The sequence below is a fragment of the Lutjanus erythropterus genome, chromosome 24, assembly GCF_056507025.1.
Source record: "Lutjanus erythropterus isolate fLutEry1 chromosome 24, fLutEry1.hap2, whole genome shotgun sequence".
NCBI lineage: Eukaryota > Metazoa > Chordata > Actinopteri > Lutjaniformes > Lutjanidae > Lutjanus > Lutjanus erythropterus.
The window spans coordinates 1554797-1567252 of record NC_139340.1 but is presented as its reverse complement, the minus strand read 5'-3'; the positions used below and the strand labels follow the sequence as shown (position 1 = coordinate 1567252).

The following is a 12456-nucleotide window of genomic DNA, read 5'->3' as shown; positions in this document are numbered from 1 at the left end:
TCCAGAAGTTTATAAATAGAGGGTGAGAAGATGATATGGACTGAGCTAGTTCTCCAACAGACATGACTGATGATGTCATCATCTGTGCCCTTCAATAACAGGGATTTTTTCTTTTTCTTTTTTTTTCCACAATCTTAGATTTAACGGCCTAAAATTTAAATTTTTAAAAGTCTTAAATATGTAGGGATTTTAGATACAAGCAGTGGTGGACAAAGTACTCAACCCCAGTACTTGAGTCAAAGTATAGATACTCCTGGTCAAATATTACTCAACTACAAGTGAAAGTTGCTCAGTCAAAATTTTACTAGGAGTTAAAGTACTAGAGTACTTGGTTTTCAAAAGTACATGTTTTTTAAAAATACTTAAGTATTCAAAAGTACAAATTACAAAGTACATTTTCTAATATCAATACATGCTGTATTGTTTTCATGATGCATTTACAGAAGCTTGTAACTCTCTGAAACCATCTAATGATGCACTGACCTGCTTGTAGAACCACTCTGCTACACAAAGTCTATAGAAACACCTATAAACACTTCAGTATAGAAATACAATCAAAAACTAAAAGGACAGCTGTTGTCATTTTCTGATGTAACTGAATTAAAATCACATCATAAAAGCAGATTGAAGTTAAGTGTAAGTTGTTCTCCAAGTCTGTTAAATAAGATTTCTTTCTGTCTTCAGAGGCAGTATATATACATGAATTATGTGGTACTTTTCACCCCGATAAAAACAATCCAACTACAAAGCTACCTGGAATAATTAATAATTATAATAACATGTTGAGATTTAATTTAGTCTTTCTCCTGCCGTCACCATTACTGCTTTTTGTTTGAATGAAAGAGGGAGAGCTTGCTTGTGCTTGTTAGTGCGCCTGGACGTATTTCTACTTTTACATCAGTCCCATTTGAGAGGAGCTACTGTGATTGGTTTCTTTCTGTGAGGAACACAGCATGTGACCAATTACATTTTAGAAAAGAAAAAACACAACAACAACCTTCCTAGAAATGTAGCGGAGTCAAAAGTACAATATTTGTCTTTGAAATGTAGTGGAGTGAAAGTCACAAGTTTCCAAAAAAAACAAATACTCAAGTAAAGTACAGATACTCAAAAAATGTACTTAAGTACAGTACTCAAGTAAATGTACTACGTTACTGTCCACCATATATGTTTCACAGGTCAAATGACTCAGCAGTGGTCATGGTATTTATCAGCTATGAAAGTACTGAGAGCTGAACACAAAGATACTTTTAAAAACGCCCTTCTCTGTGATCTCATGTACACACAGAATTTCCAGCACATATCAGAAAACAACAGAAAGGCAAAGGTGTGATTTTATTTGACATACACTGGGTTACGATGACTTATTTTTCAGTGTTACAGTCCTAAACTTGTAACACTCTGACTTCTTGCATTAAGTTTAATATTATAGTCTTGTCTTTACTAGTGAAAAAATATATCAATTGTATTAGTTGCAAGTGCACATACATGTTTCATATATCAAACCATGACTAATGCAGTTTAAGAAGTCGGTGAGTTATTTAAGAAATGTTACAATTGCTCCTGGTCTCCCCTACCTGGAAGCCCATTTCTGTGAGTAAAAAAAAAATCCTGTTGTAAATCGTAATTATGAGATACAAAGTTGTAAATATTAGTTACAAAGTCAAATTAGGACATAAAAAATAGAAATTATGAGATGAAAAAGTCATATCTATAATGAAAATGTACAACACCCAATCTCATAATTATGACTTTTTTTTGTTTTTTTTTTTATCTCATTTGACATACTTTGGGGATTTTTTTTTCTTTTAGTGGCATTAATGGAATTCCATATATCTAGCTTTTCTTGATTTGGATCTTTTTTTTTTTACTCGTGGGCGGTTGAGTTCGTCATACCTGTTTTTATCACCACACCCTTCCTCTGACACGATTGGTTAATGTTCCGGTACGGCTTCCACTTCATTGGCCACAGTTTGTCAACATGCAGCCCTCGTCTTCCATCTGTGTCAAGGCACACGCAGTCATGTAGACAACACAGGAAGTTGAACCGTTTAGAATAAAACGCGTTTGTAATTTTATAATATTCCCACTTCAGTTACTCTCTTACAACAGCAGTATGAATTCATTTTAATCCAGGACACATTTGTCCTGACAGAAAACAACGACACGGGTGCGCAAACGTCGCCATGTTTATTAATAAGTTTTATTTTGAAAGTCCTAACCGGATGTTATTCCGACAGTGATACCGTAGCTCTTCCTGGTTGATGTGGACACAGGGAAGAGCTGTGGGTGAGGTCTGCTGTTGGAGCGGAGTAAATAAAGAAGGAAATCAGCCAACTTGAGTTATGGAAACCTCGGAATTCATCGAGTCAGTGAGTTTCTGAAACTCTCTTTTATTCCGGACCGGCAGACATTTATTCTGAAGCTCTTCCCGTCCCGATTCCCTGTCATACCTCCAGTCTCCCATTAGCTCAGTATGGACTGCTAGCTGCTAACCAAAGAGGCTAACGCTACGTGCCAGAGCTGTGCACCTGTCACCGGCTTCTTTGTCTCACTCATGTCGCTGTTTTCTGTTAATTAGCAGGACTTGTTAACAGAAACGTTCGCAACTTTTCCTGCTTACTTGCTCCAATGTGAAAGACGTTTCTCCCCGAGGACACCCGGTACGACCAGAGCGAGACAAAGAAGATGAACTGACGAGAGGTCCAGGCTGCGTCCAGACATGTATGGTATAATCTACGCATGCGTCCCGCTGGAGATTTATCAACACAAATAGTCAGATAGTCCCGAAAATATTAATTATGGCGTCCTCCAAAGCAAAAGTCAACAGTGAGACGAACTCATTAAAAGAAAGTAAAAGCAACGCCAGCAGCTCAGCTGGAGAAGCATCACCAAACAGCAGGATATACTGTCTGGAGGACCTGGAGACCATCGCGACAGTCGGTGAGTTACAGCAAGATGTCATCCTAATATGTCATGTACTTGACTGGTGTCCCAGGAGGCTACAGTCCAACATACAGACACAAGTGTGACATAGATTATGCATTTAATCAGGCATCATCTAGGAAAATACAGCAGGCTTGGAGACCTTTGTACTGTAGTAATGTTTATTAAAAACTCAAGTTTCACTTTACAATTTGTCAGAGCCCATGTAGAAGTATTTGAATAGCTTGGCAGATCTCTATCATAAAACTAAGGCTCCACGATTTGGTAAAGAAAAGTCATACTGTGATTATTTTGACTGAAATTGCAATTGCAATATGCTATCCTATTAGTGGAAATGATCCCTTTTGCCTTACAATATACAGATTCACTGGGGAAAAAAGATATCTATTCACGTCTGAACTGAACAAACAAGTTTTCTTTCATCTGGAGGACAAGATTTTTAGGCCAGGTCATCTCTGCAGCACTACAGTACCTCATTATGATGATGTTTCCTCACACATTTTTCCTTTTTTTTTTCAAAGAATTGTGATTTGATTCTGGTCCTGCAATTTGGATATTGCACTTTTCATACTGCAGTTTTATTGCAGTTGTGATGAATGGTGCAGCCCTACACAAGACACATAGAGAAGTAGCAGGTCTTCACTCTGTCTGATTTGACAGATTATGTCAAAGCATTTAATATGAATAGGTAGGCCTGAGTGATACAACAGATAATTATTGATTGTGTAGGTTGTTACTGATAACATGTTGTTTACTCCAAGGGGTCGAAGCAGCTGAAGTGATAAAATGAGCAAATATCACAATATTTTTGACCAGATAAACAGATATACTGCAATAATATTGTAAGCATAACTGTTGGTGCTTTCACAAAATATTAACCCAATGAGATTTTTTGATATATAATCATCAGTAATATGGATATAATGAGTTAATGGGTAAAGACAAACAGACAAAGTTCAGAAAATTAAAACCAGGGAAAATACAACATATCATATGATATATCAAGATATAAGGATATGCAAAATCTATCACAATACCAAGTTTGAAATCATGATACAATATAATATTGATATATTGCCCATCCCGACCTTGTTCACAGTAGGCATTTTGACAAGAACTTGTAGTGTAAACACAAGTGTTACCAGTGATACTAATTAAGGTTCTGTTCCATTCAGGTCAGACAGTCAGGGTGCTGCTGTACGTGTCGGCCCAGTGGAAAGGCTCAGCTACACTAAATGAAACCATAATTGGTATCACTGACACCTGTACTAGAGTTGGGTGATATATTAACATTTTCAGCCCATCCATCAGTGGGTCTCAGCTGGGAGATGTGTGCAAGCGGTGAATTCACTAAGTTACACATGCTGCATATGTTCACTATGTCCAATAGACAAAATGAACTCACAAACTCACAGCCGACAAATGCTATTCTCTAGATTATGTTAGAGTAACATACTTGTGGACGATATGACTTGTAAATAATATCACAATATTTTCAGGCTATTCTAAGATACACAATATACTGTGTCTCTCCATGTACACATGTTCTCTAAAATAACATACCATTAGCACTGGATGATACGGACAAAATCAGATATCGCAGAATTTTTGACAATATTGTGACGAGGGCTGCAACTAATGATATTTCCATCGCTGATTAATCTGTTGATCATTTACGGAATTATGTGATTATTTAATTCTGTCACAATCTTGTCAGTTGAAAAATAGGTCCAAGCATGGGTCCAAATATACGTACGTAAATATTTCCCAATGTCCAAGATGATGTCCTTAAATGTGTTGTTTTGTCCACAAGTCAAAGATTTTCAGTTTATATGTATTTATGTATATATATTCCCATTTAAAAAGCTGAAATCTGAGAATTTAGACTTTTTTAAAATGAAAAATGGCTCAGTGTTATTAATAATTTTATTTATATATATATATATATATATATATTTATTTACAAATAATGTAAAGATGTATTCAATCAAATTTCATGATATTTTCACCAGAATACAGCAATATAGATGATTTGACAATACAGGAAATTGCACATAAAAGTTAGCTATCAAGTCATCATGGAAGGCAAATTCACTTTACATTTCACACATCTCGAATACATCGATATCTATGTGACAGTAAACCAAATTTATCAAATTATGACATGAATCTTCTAATGTAAATTTTGCCTCTTCCTATTAAAGTTTTCGACAACTACTTAGTGTGAATCCCAACAGTGACATTAAACCAACCAATCAGCTGAGAGCACAGAATCATGAACTAGGTCACACTGTTTTGAGTTCAGGCAAACATGTACAAAATATTTTTGCATTTGGTGATATTGAGATAAATGTGACCGCTCATAGTGATCCAGATATTACCTCATCATATTGTCCAGGCCTGCTGCAGGAGGAAAAATCTGAACTGATAGCCTCATATCAGGATATCAGCGCTTTATCAATATGTCAGCCAGTCACAGCTGACCTACTTTATATCCTTTATCTTTTAGTACAGTTTGTTTGAATAGTCTGAACGCTGCTGCTGCTGGCTGAGGTCGCTCCAACACAATCTGTACTATCACACATCTTCTGCCATCATCACAATACTGTTGGAGACATACTAAAATCCCACGATAGTTATTCTATTTTCTATGCAGTGTTGCATTCAACAAACAAATTTAAATCCTTTTCATTTAATGGTATTGATCATATTGATTATATATGATGATGTAATTTAATCAGTAACAAATCATAACACATATGATCATATTTCATTTTTAAATAGATAAAAAGAGAATAATTTCTGATGTTTTTGATGCAGAAGGCAGGCAGTGAGTGTTCCTACATGCTGTGGGAGTGGTGTACAGTATGGCGAGTTCAAACCACATAATAACCCATCAAGCATAGTTTTGTATATGTTCTGTTTTTGTGCTGTTTTAATCATAGTGTAGAATGTGTAGTTCTTCAGTCAGCAAGTCATCAGGACTCCAAACAGCAATAACTGTAGCCAGCAGCAGGCAACCAGTTCATATTTTGTCCAAACTTGATAGGTCACTTATCAGCTGAATTCCCTGAAAGGCAGTGACTGTTCACAAAGAGCCTAAAGTCATGTTCTGCAGTCAGAGGTGTGTTCACTGGCCACTTATTCAAGTAGCTGACATCCACGTACAGGCAACAACCTGCCCATCAGGGAGTTACTCATTACTGTTTGACTCAGCCAAAGTTTGAGTCATGCCTACATCATGAACTTGTTCTGGGAGGATCTTTTTTTTGGCTCTTGTTTAAAAATAAGAATATTCTGTACCAAGAAAAGAACTTGCCTGTAAAGGCCTTTCACACTTGCATTGCAACTGTGCACTTATCTAGACATCACCCAGAGGAGCTGTATGTGTGAACACAAATGTCTGAATCGGTTGGAGCAAACAGATAACGCGTTTAACGCTGCCATCTTCGCCTGCGTGTGCCAGTGTGTGAATAGAGCAGCTCAGAATCTGGAGAATTTACAGCGAGTGAGTGGGTGTGTTAATGTCGTTGTGCAGTTTGTCATTATTGGGCTGTGACGATAACCGCATTAACGTAATGCCGCGGCCGTGTGATGCCTATGGTAGGGTTGAGCTCATTACTGTCATCACCGCAAATCTTATTTTGAAGGGTTTGTGCAATGCATTTAAGATCAGAGCTACATGGCCTTTGATTGGTTGACAAGTCAGGAACACAGATTCTGATTGGTTGCCGAGTCAGAAACACAGCTTCTAATTGGTTGACAAATCTGGAACACAGTTTCTGATTGGTTGACAAGTCAGCAACACATCCTCTGATTGGTTGACAAGTCAGGAACACAGCCTCTGATTTGTCAACACTCAAACCAAGGCATCATGGGATTGTCAGTGGGAGGCTAACACAGACATGTTCAGCCTTTCTGGCAGTTTTTCCCAGTGGCCATTCATGATATTGCAGTGAAAAATTCCCAACTGGCCGAAAACCATTTTCCCCCATAAGCCACTAATATACACCAAGCAGGCATAACATTATGACCACTGACAGGTGATGTGAATAACACTGATTATCTCTTCATCATGGCACCTGTTAGAGGGTGGGATATATTAGGCAGCAAGTGAACATTTTGTCCTCAAAGTTGATGTGTCAGAAGCAGGAAAAATGGGCAAGTGTAAGGATTTGATCGATTTTGACAAGGACCAAATTGTGATGGCTAGACGACTGGGTCAGAACATCTCCAATACTGCAGCTCTTGTGGGGTGTTCCTGGTCTGCAGTGGTCAGTATCTATCAAAAGTGGTCCAAGGAAGGAACAGTGGTGAACCAGTGACAGGGTCACGGGCGACCACAAAATATGGATGGATGATCACAGAAGACATTCAGTGTTGGATTTATCATTATGGATTTATAAAAAATGTTGTTTTAAAGTTACAGGGCTAGCGTTAGCATGAGCTTATCATTAGCATTTCCTGCTTGGCTTACATCAGAGCTACCTGCCTTCACTTTTCCAGCCGTTGGGAAATAACAGACGAGACGTGTCTGGGTGTTGAGAAGCTGCATATCATCATATCATATTATCCTGCAAAAGAATACAGAATTTTTTCACCTTGGTCACAAAAAATCTATACTGTCACAGCCAAGGGCAGTAAAAAGTGATGCAGCAATGAAATGTGGACATAAAGGAAGAGGGGTATGACATGAACTAAAGATCCCTGGTCAGACTGAAGCCAGGGATGTTGTGGTTGTATGTATGTATGTGTCTTAACCACCAGGCCAGTGGGACACCGCCCCCTCCATTGTTTTTGTAACAAAGTTTCCATCTCTATTTTCAGCTAGGAAACAAATAGGCAAATGTTTGATTTATGTGCTGGGTGATGAGAGACACTGAAATATGGGCTGCACATCCTGCCTGAAACCAAAAGGTTTGGTTTTAGAACAAGCATCTGTTCTCCCAGACAAAATACATCTTATAAAGTGCTGCACTATGTGGTGAGCTCCTCTTCCAGTGTGCCCACTGTTACACCATCAATGTTACAATAGTATAGCTATAATCGGTCTGTATTTATACACCTGTATACTATCTTGATTGATGTGATCATGTCAGTCACTGAAAGCTTGAGTCTCTATTTCTTTATAAAAGTATTGATCAGGAGTCCATATGTCTATAATCTTTGGTGACACAGGTGTCAGTACAAACAGACCTCCTCAGCAGACTGTGTTGGATCCCACATGTGTGCCTCAGTCTCATAAATGGCAGCTGTCCTAAGGGAATTTTGGATAGTTGACACAGCAATCAATAGAAGATTGCACAGTTTATTTGTGGTGGTGGCCAACCCTATGTGGGGGGTTTGTATGCACCAAATTGATTTAAACTTGTTTGTACCCACAGTTCCAGTATTTTCAAAAGATGTGTCCATGTTGTACTAGTTCCAAAATGTTCCTATGTAGGAGTAAAACTTGTTGGGCCACTCAGGTCAGTCTTTATCACTGGATGTGATCACTGAGTTTGCCATGCTTCAACAGCTGTTGAACAGCAGCTCCAGCACACGCATCACTTGAGTTACTCTTGGCTGACTGTGATGCCTGATATGTGCTGTTGGATATTTTCAACACTGAAGGCGTCTGTTCAGGCTAAAATGCTGAAAAAACCCCTACCTATATCTAGCCTTTACAAAGGCAACACAATAAATAAAAACCAAGTATAAAAGCTGCACAGAAATGTAATGAGTAATAAAAATGTCTTCATGATGCCTATCAAAAAACCAAAGAAAAGAAATACAGTAGAAGTTCAAATGAGGTTGACTACACAATGAGACATTTCAACATTGGTTTTGGTGGAACTTGATTTTGATCATGGCCGATGGCTGTGCCCTCTCCACAAATCACATCAAGCAGTGATTGGTGATATATTCATACCCGCAACCCACCTCCAACCATCCTCCCGAAGCCCAGCTGAGAGATGTGTGTGAACGGCGAGTTCACTATATCATGTATGCTAGTTCACTATGTCAAATATAGAAGATGAACTCAGAGCGACAAGAAATTAAACATTGTTGAACTTATTTTCTTTATCAAACAGACATGCAACCAAAGATCTTCTGAATTCAAGCCTCTTCCTCTTACTGAACTAAGATGTGCCTAATCAGCTCATTAATTCCTCATAAAACGCACTTGACATCAACAGAAAAGCATGTAAAACTCATCAAAACTGTTACCGTTAGTCTGTTCACTGCCCCAACAATCACCCACTCTGGTTTGGTTGAAATAAATACTTAATTCATTGCGTCATGGAGCAGCAGCTGTCACTCTGGAGACCATTACGTTAGCTAAATAAAATAACAAATATTGGCCAAAAAAACAACTGGTGATGGATTCAGCCCATCGCTAGTAAGCAATATATTCATCCAATCATCCAACCCTAATGGGGACATACATCACTGTTTTTCATTGAGGATCATTAAACTCAAAAAATAAAAATCCCTCCTAATGTTCACTTCCAGAGTTATATCTGTATATATTTAGTTATTTATTACTTTGATGTCTAGTTCAACAGTCATCCAGCCTCTAATAAAGTCAGCCATTGTTCATTTCTTACAGTGTGATTTATCACTGTCAGCTTTTTCCTGCTTCTAATTGTTGTTATTATATTGGCCCTTAAAAATCCAATATTTGTTGCCCTCTAGTTTTAAAAATATTAGTGGAGATGGAAGATCTAAGAGAGGGGCAAAACAAACTCCTACACATCTTAGGGCCAGATGGAAAATACACCAATATCATACTGTGGCTTTAAAATAATCATATTTAAAAAAAACTATGTTATATACTGAAACAACCTGGGAGGGGCCAGGATGATAAATTGAAGGACCAAAATATGCCATGAGCACTGTATTACACTGATGTCTGAACAAGATGGCAACCGTGTGTTAAGGCTGAAAGATGTGCAAAAGAAATCAGATTGCAGTTATTTTGACAAATATTGTGATTGCAAAATGAGTCATAGTTTTAGAGGGAATAATTATTTTTGCATTTTATTTTCTCGGAAAAAAAAGAAAACAAGTAAACTAGCTTGCAAATTGCAGTTCCTGCAATTTTGGATATTTTTTTTATATTTTTCCCACCAAGAGCAAGCACTGTGGCGATTGTGGACAGGAAAAACTTCCTTTTAACAGGCAGAAACCTTGTCATGTTAGCAAAATTATTGTACATTCTCCTTCAAGGCACATATTAAGTCCTTTTTTGTGCAGCTCCAAAGCTACTTTAGAAGATAAAATAACAATTTTTAGAGGTTTCATTTGGTAACAGTGAAACACGTCTGTAGCTCTGTCTGCACCTGCACAAAGGAAAAATGTGGAAGAACTGCTTGCAGTGACTGTCAGCCATGTGCAAAGTAAACCAGTATCCTACACAATAAATAAAATATAAATCAAATAGATTGTCTGGGGTTATCCATGTACCAGAGTTTAGTGTCGTACATGAACACCAGTGGTGTTTTACAGTGACAGTGTAACAGCGGTGCAGACTGATCATAAAAGGCCAGATGGTGATGGAGTTGATATCAAACACTACAGAGTGATGACACTGCCTTCCTCAAACCTTTTTCATTAATAGTAAGAGTTAGATTTTACATACACTGTGATTTATCATCTCACGCTGCAGACTTTATGGAAGACATTGTGCTCAATAATATGCATTAAGCTACATGCGGCCAACAAAGCCTGAGCTTAATGCCTGTCGGGGAGGTGTGCAGTGGGGACCGCCGCTCATCCAGTGCTGCTGGGAGAAAGCTCCGAGCTTATGAGGCCTGCATAAAAATCCAATTTGCCAAGCCATTTTGTCTGATGAGAGGGATTTGCTGCCTAAAACAAATCAGCAAAAGCTCTTTATCTGCCTGCTGTTGTTTAATTGTCATTGAAATCATGAGGAAACTCTCTTGCGCCATTAGAGTTATTCGCTGCTGTCACATGCTGTGTGCCTATATGACCCAGACAACATCACTCGAAGGCAGCACCAACTGTATGGAGAACACCGACTGCCAACATTAAAAATTTATAAATACATGACTCAACACGTGTATATATGCCACTAAATTCAACAAAAAATCAATGAAAAATAAATGAAAGCATAAATTAATTTATGAGATGTATTAATTTCTCCCTTTATCTATTTTTTTCCACTTAATTTGACATTTTATTTATTAATTAATTCAATTATTTAATTTTAAATTTATTTATCTTTTTGTGATCTATTCCTGTATTATCTTTGCCGCATTTGTGTCCACAAAAAAAGGAAGAAAAATACATGAAGAAATGTAGAAAGCAAATGGAAATACATAAAAAATTGGGGAAAACAGCTGTAAATAAAAACATATGCAGAAGCAAATAAAAAAAAAAAATATTGATTTATTTTTATTTTATGTTTACATGTATTTTCAGTATTATTTTTGTTGTATATATTGGCTATTAATTAATGTATTACTATTACTATTAATTTGCTTTGGATTTTGGCAGTTACAGCCCTCGATGGGGAAAGATTCAAAGGAGAAAATAACAGAAATAAAATATAAAAACATAAATGTAGAATTTTAGAAAGCAAATAAATAAATAAATACAATGGGAATTTAAATGGGAAAGTAAATAAATAGGGCAATTAATTCTGAAGTAAATAAATATAGATGCAAATTAAAACAGGAATATCATTTTATTTCACGTTTTCTGAATTCAGCTGCAGTCCTCTCAGAACAAGTGAGCTTGTCAGCAACATGCCCATCCCCAACGTGATATTTAGGGATTTGTTGATGTGGCACTCGTGAATCTGTTGCTCATAAAAGTTGCATCCTGCCAGAACAACAGGAATTGAAGAGTTGCGTGCAGTGCATTTGTTTTCCTAAGCCCCAGAAACGGAGCAGGTGGAAGAGGAGTCAGGGATGACCCAGTTTCCACAGGGGTAAATATCAGTTACACTACATTACTCTGTGAAATCAACTGGCCATTTGGAGGTTGCGTCTCACCGTCAGCTTCCTTTGTCCCTGCCTGGTTTCTGATAACAAGCCCGGCTCAGGAAATACCAAAGAAGCAGCTCTATGATTTATAACCTCACTAAGTGTGCAGAGAGGAGAGCTTATCTTGTTGTTCTCTCCCCTTCATGAATGTGTTCAAACACTCGCACAATGCAGGCCTTGTGCAGCGGAGGGCTTGTTTAGCAAGGTGAAATGTTACACCGGTTTAGCACATTGTTATGCAGAGAAGCAGTGGGGTTAGATACCTGACAGCTCCTCCTATCTCAGCATCAGAAGCACTGGCTTCTTCTGCTTGTGTTTTCTTGGTGTGGAACTCCAATTCTGGCTCATTCTCATGCATTATTTTCAAATCTTACAGGGACAGTTTGCCTTAAAATCAAAATGCATCTTTTGTTTTGGTGTGAGTTGAAGATTAGAGAGGATTAGTTGTTGTTAGAGATAAATGGGCTGATGGTTGATGTTAGCTTAGCATTTTTACCAACATTACCCAACACACTGG

At 37.7% G+C, this 12456-nt stretch overlaps 1 protein-coding gene across 1 annotated transcript in view; it reads left to right on the top strand.

Moving 5' to 3' along the window:
- The first annotated feature begins 1802 nt into the window (after positions 1 to 1802).
- Positions 1803 to 12456, top strand: part of prkx (protein kinase X-linked) — a 55251-nt gene continuing 44597 nt past the window's right edge. Inside the window, exon 1 of the mRNA XM_084713579.1 lies at positions 1803 to 2943. Coding sequence (XP_084569705.1) covers positions 2802 to 2943 — 142 coding nt within the window. The 5' untranslated portion in view covers positions 1803 to 2801. The remainder of the gene's footprint in view (positions 2944 to 12456) is intronic.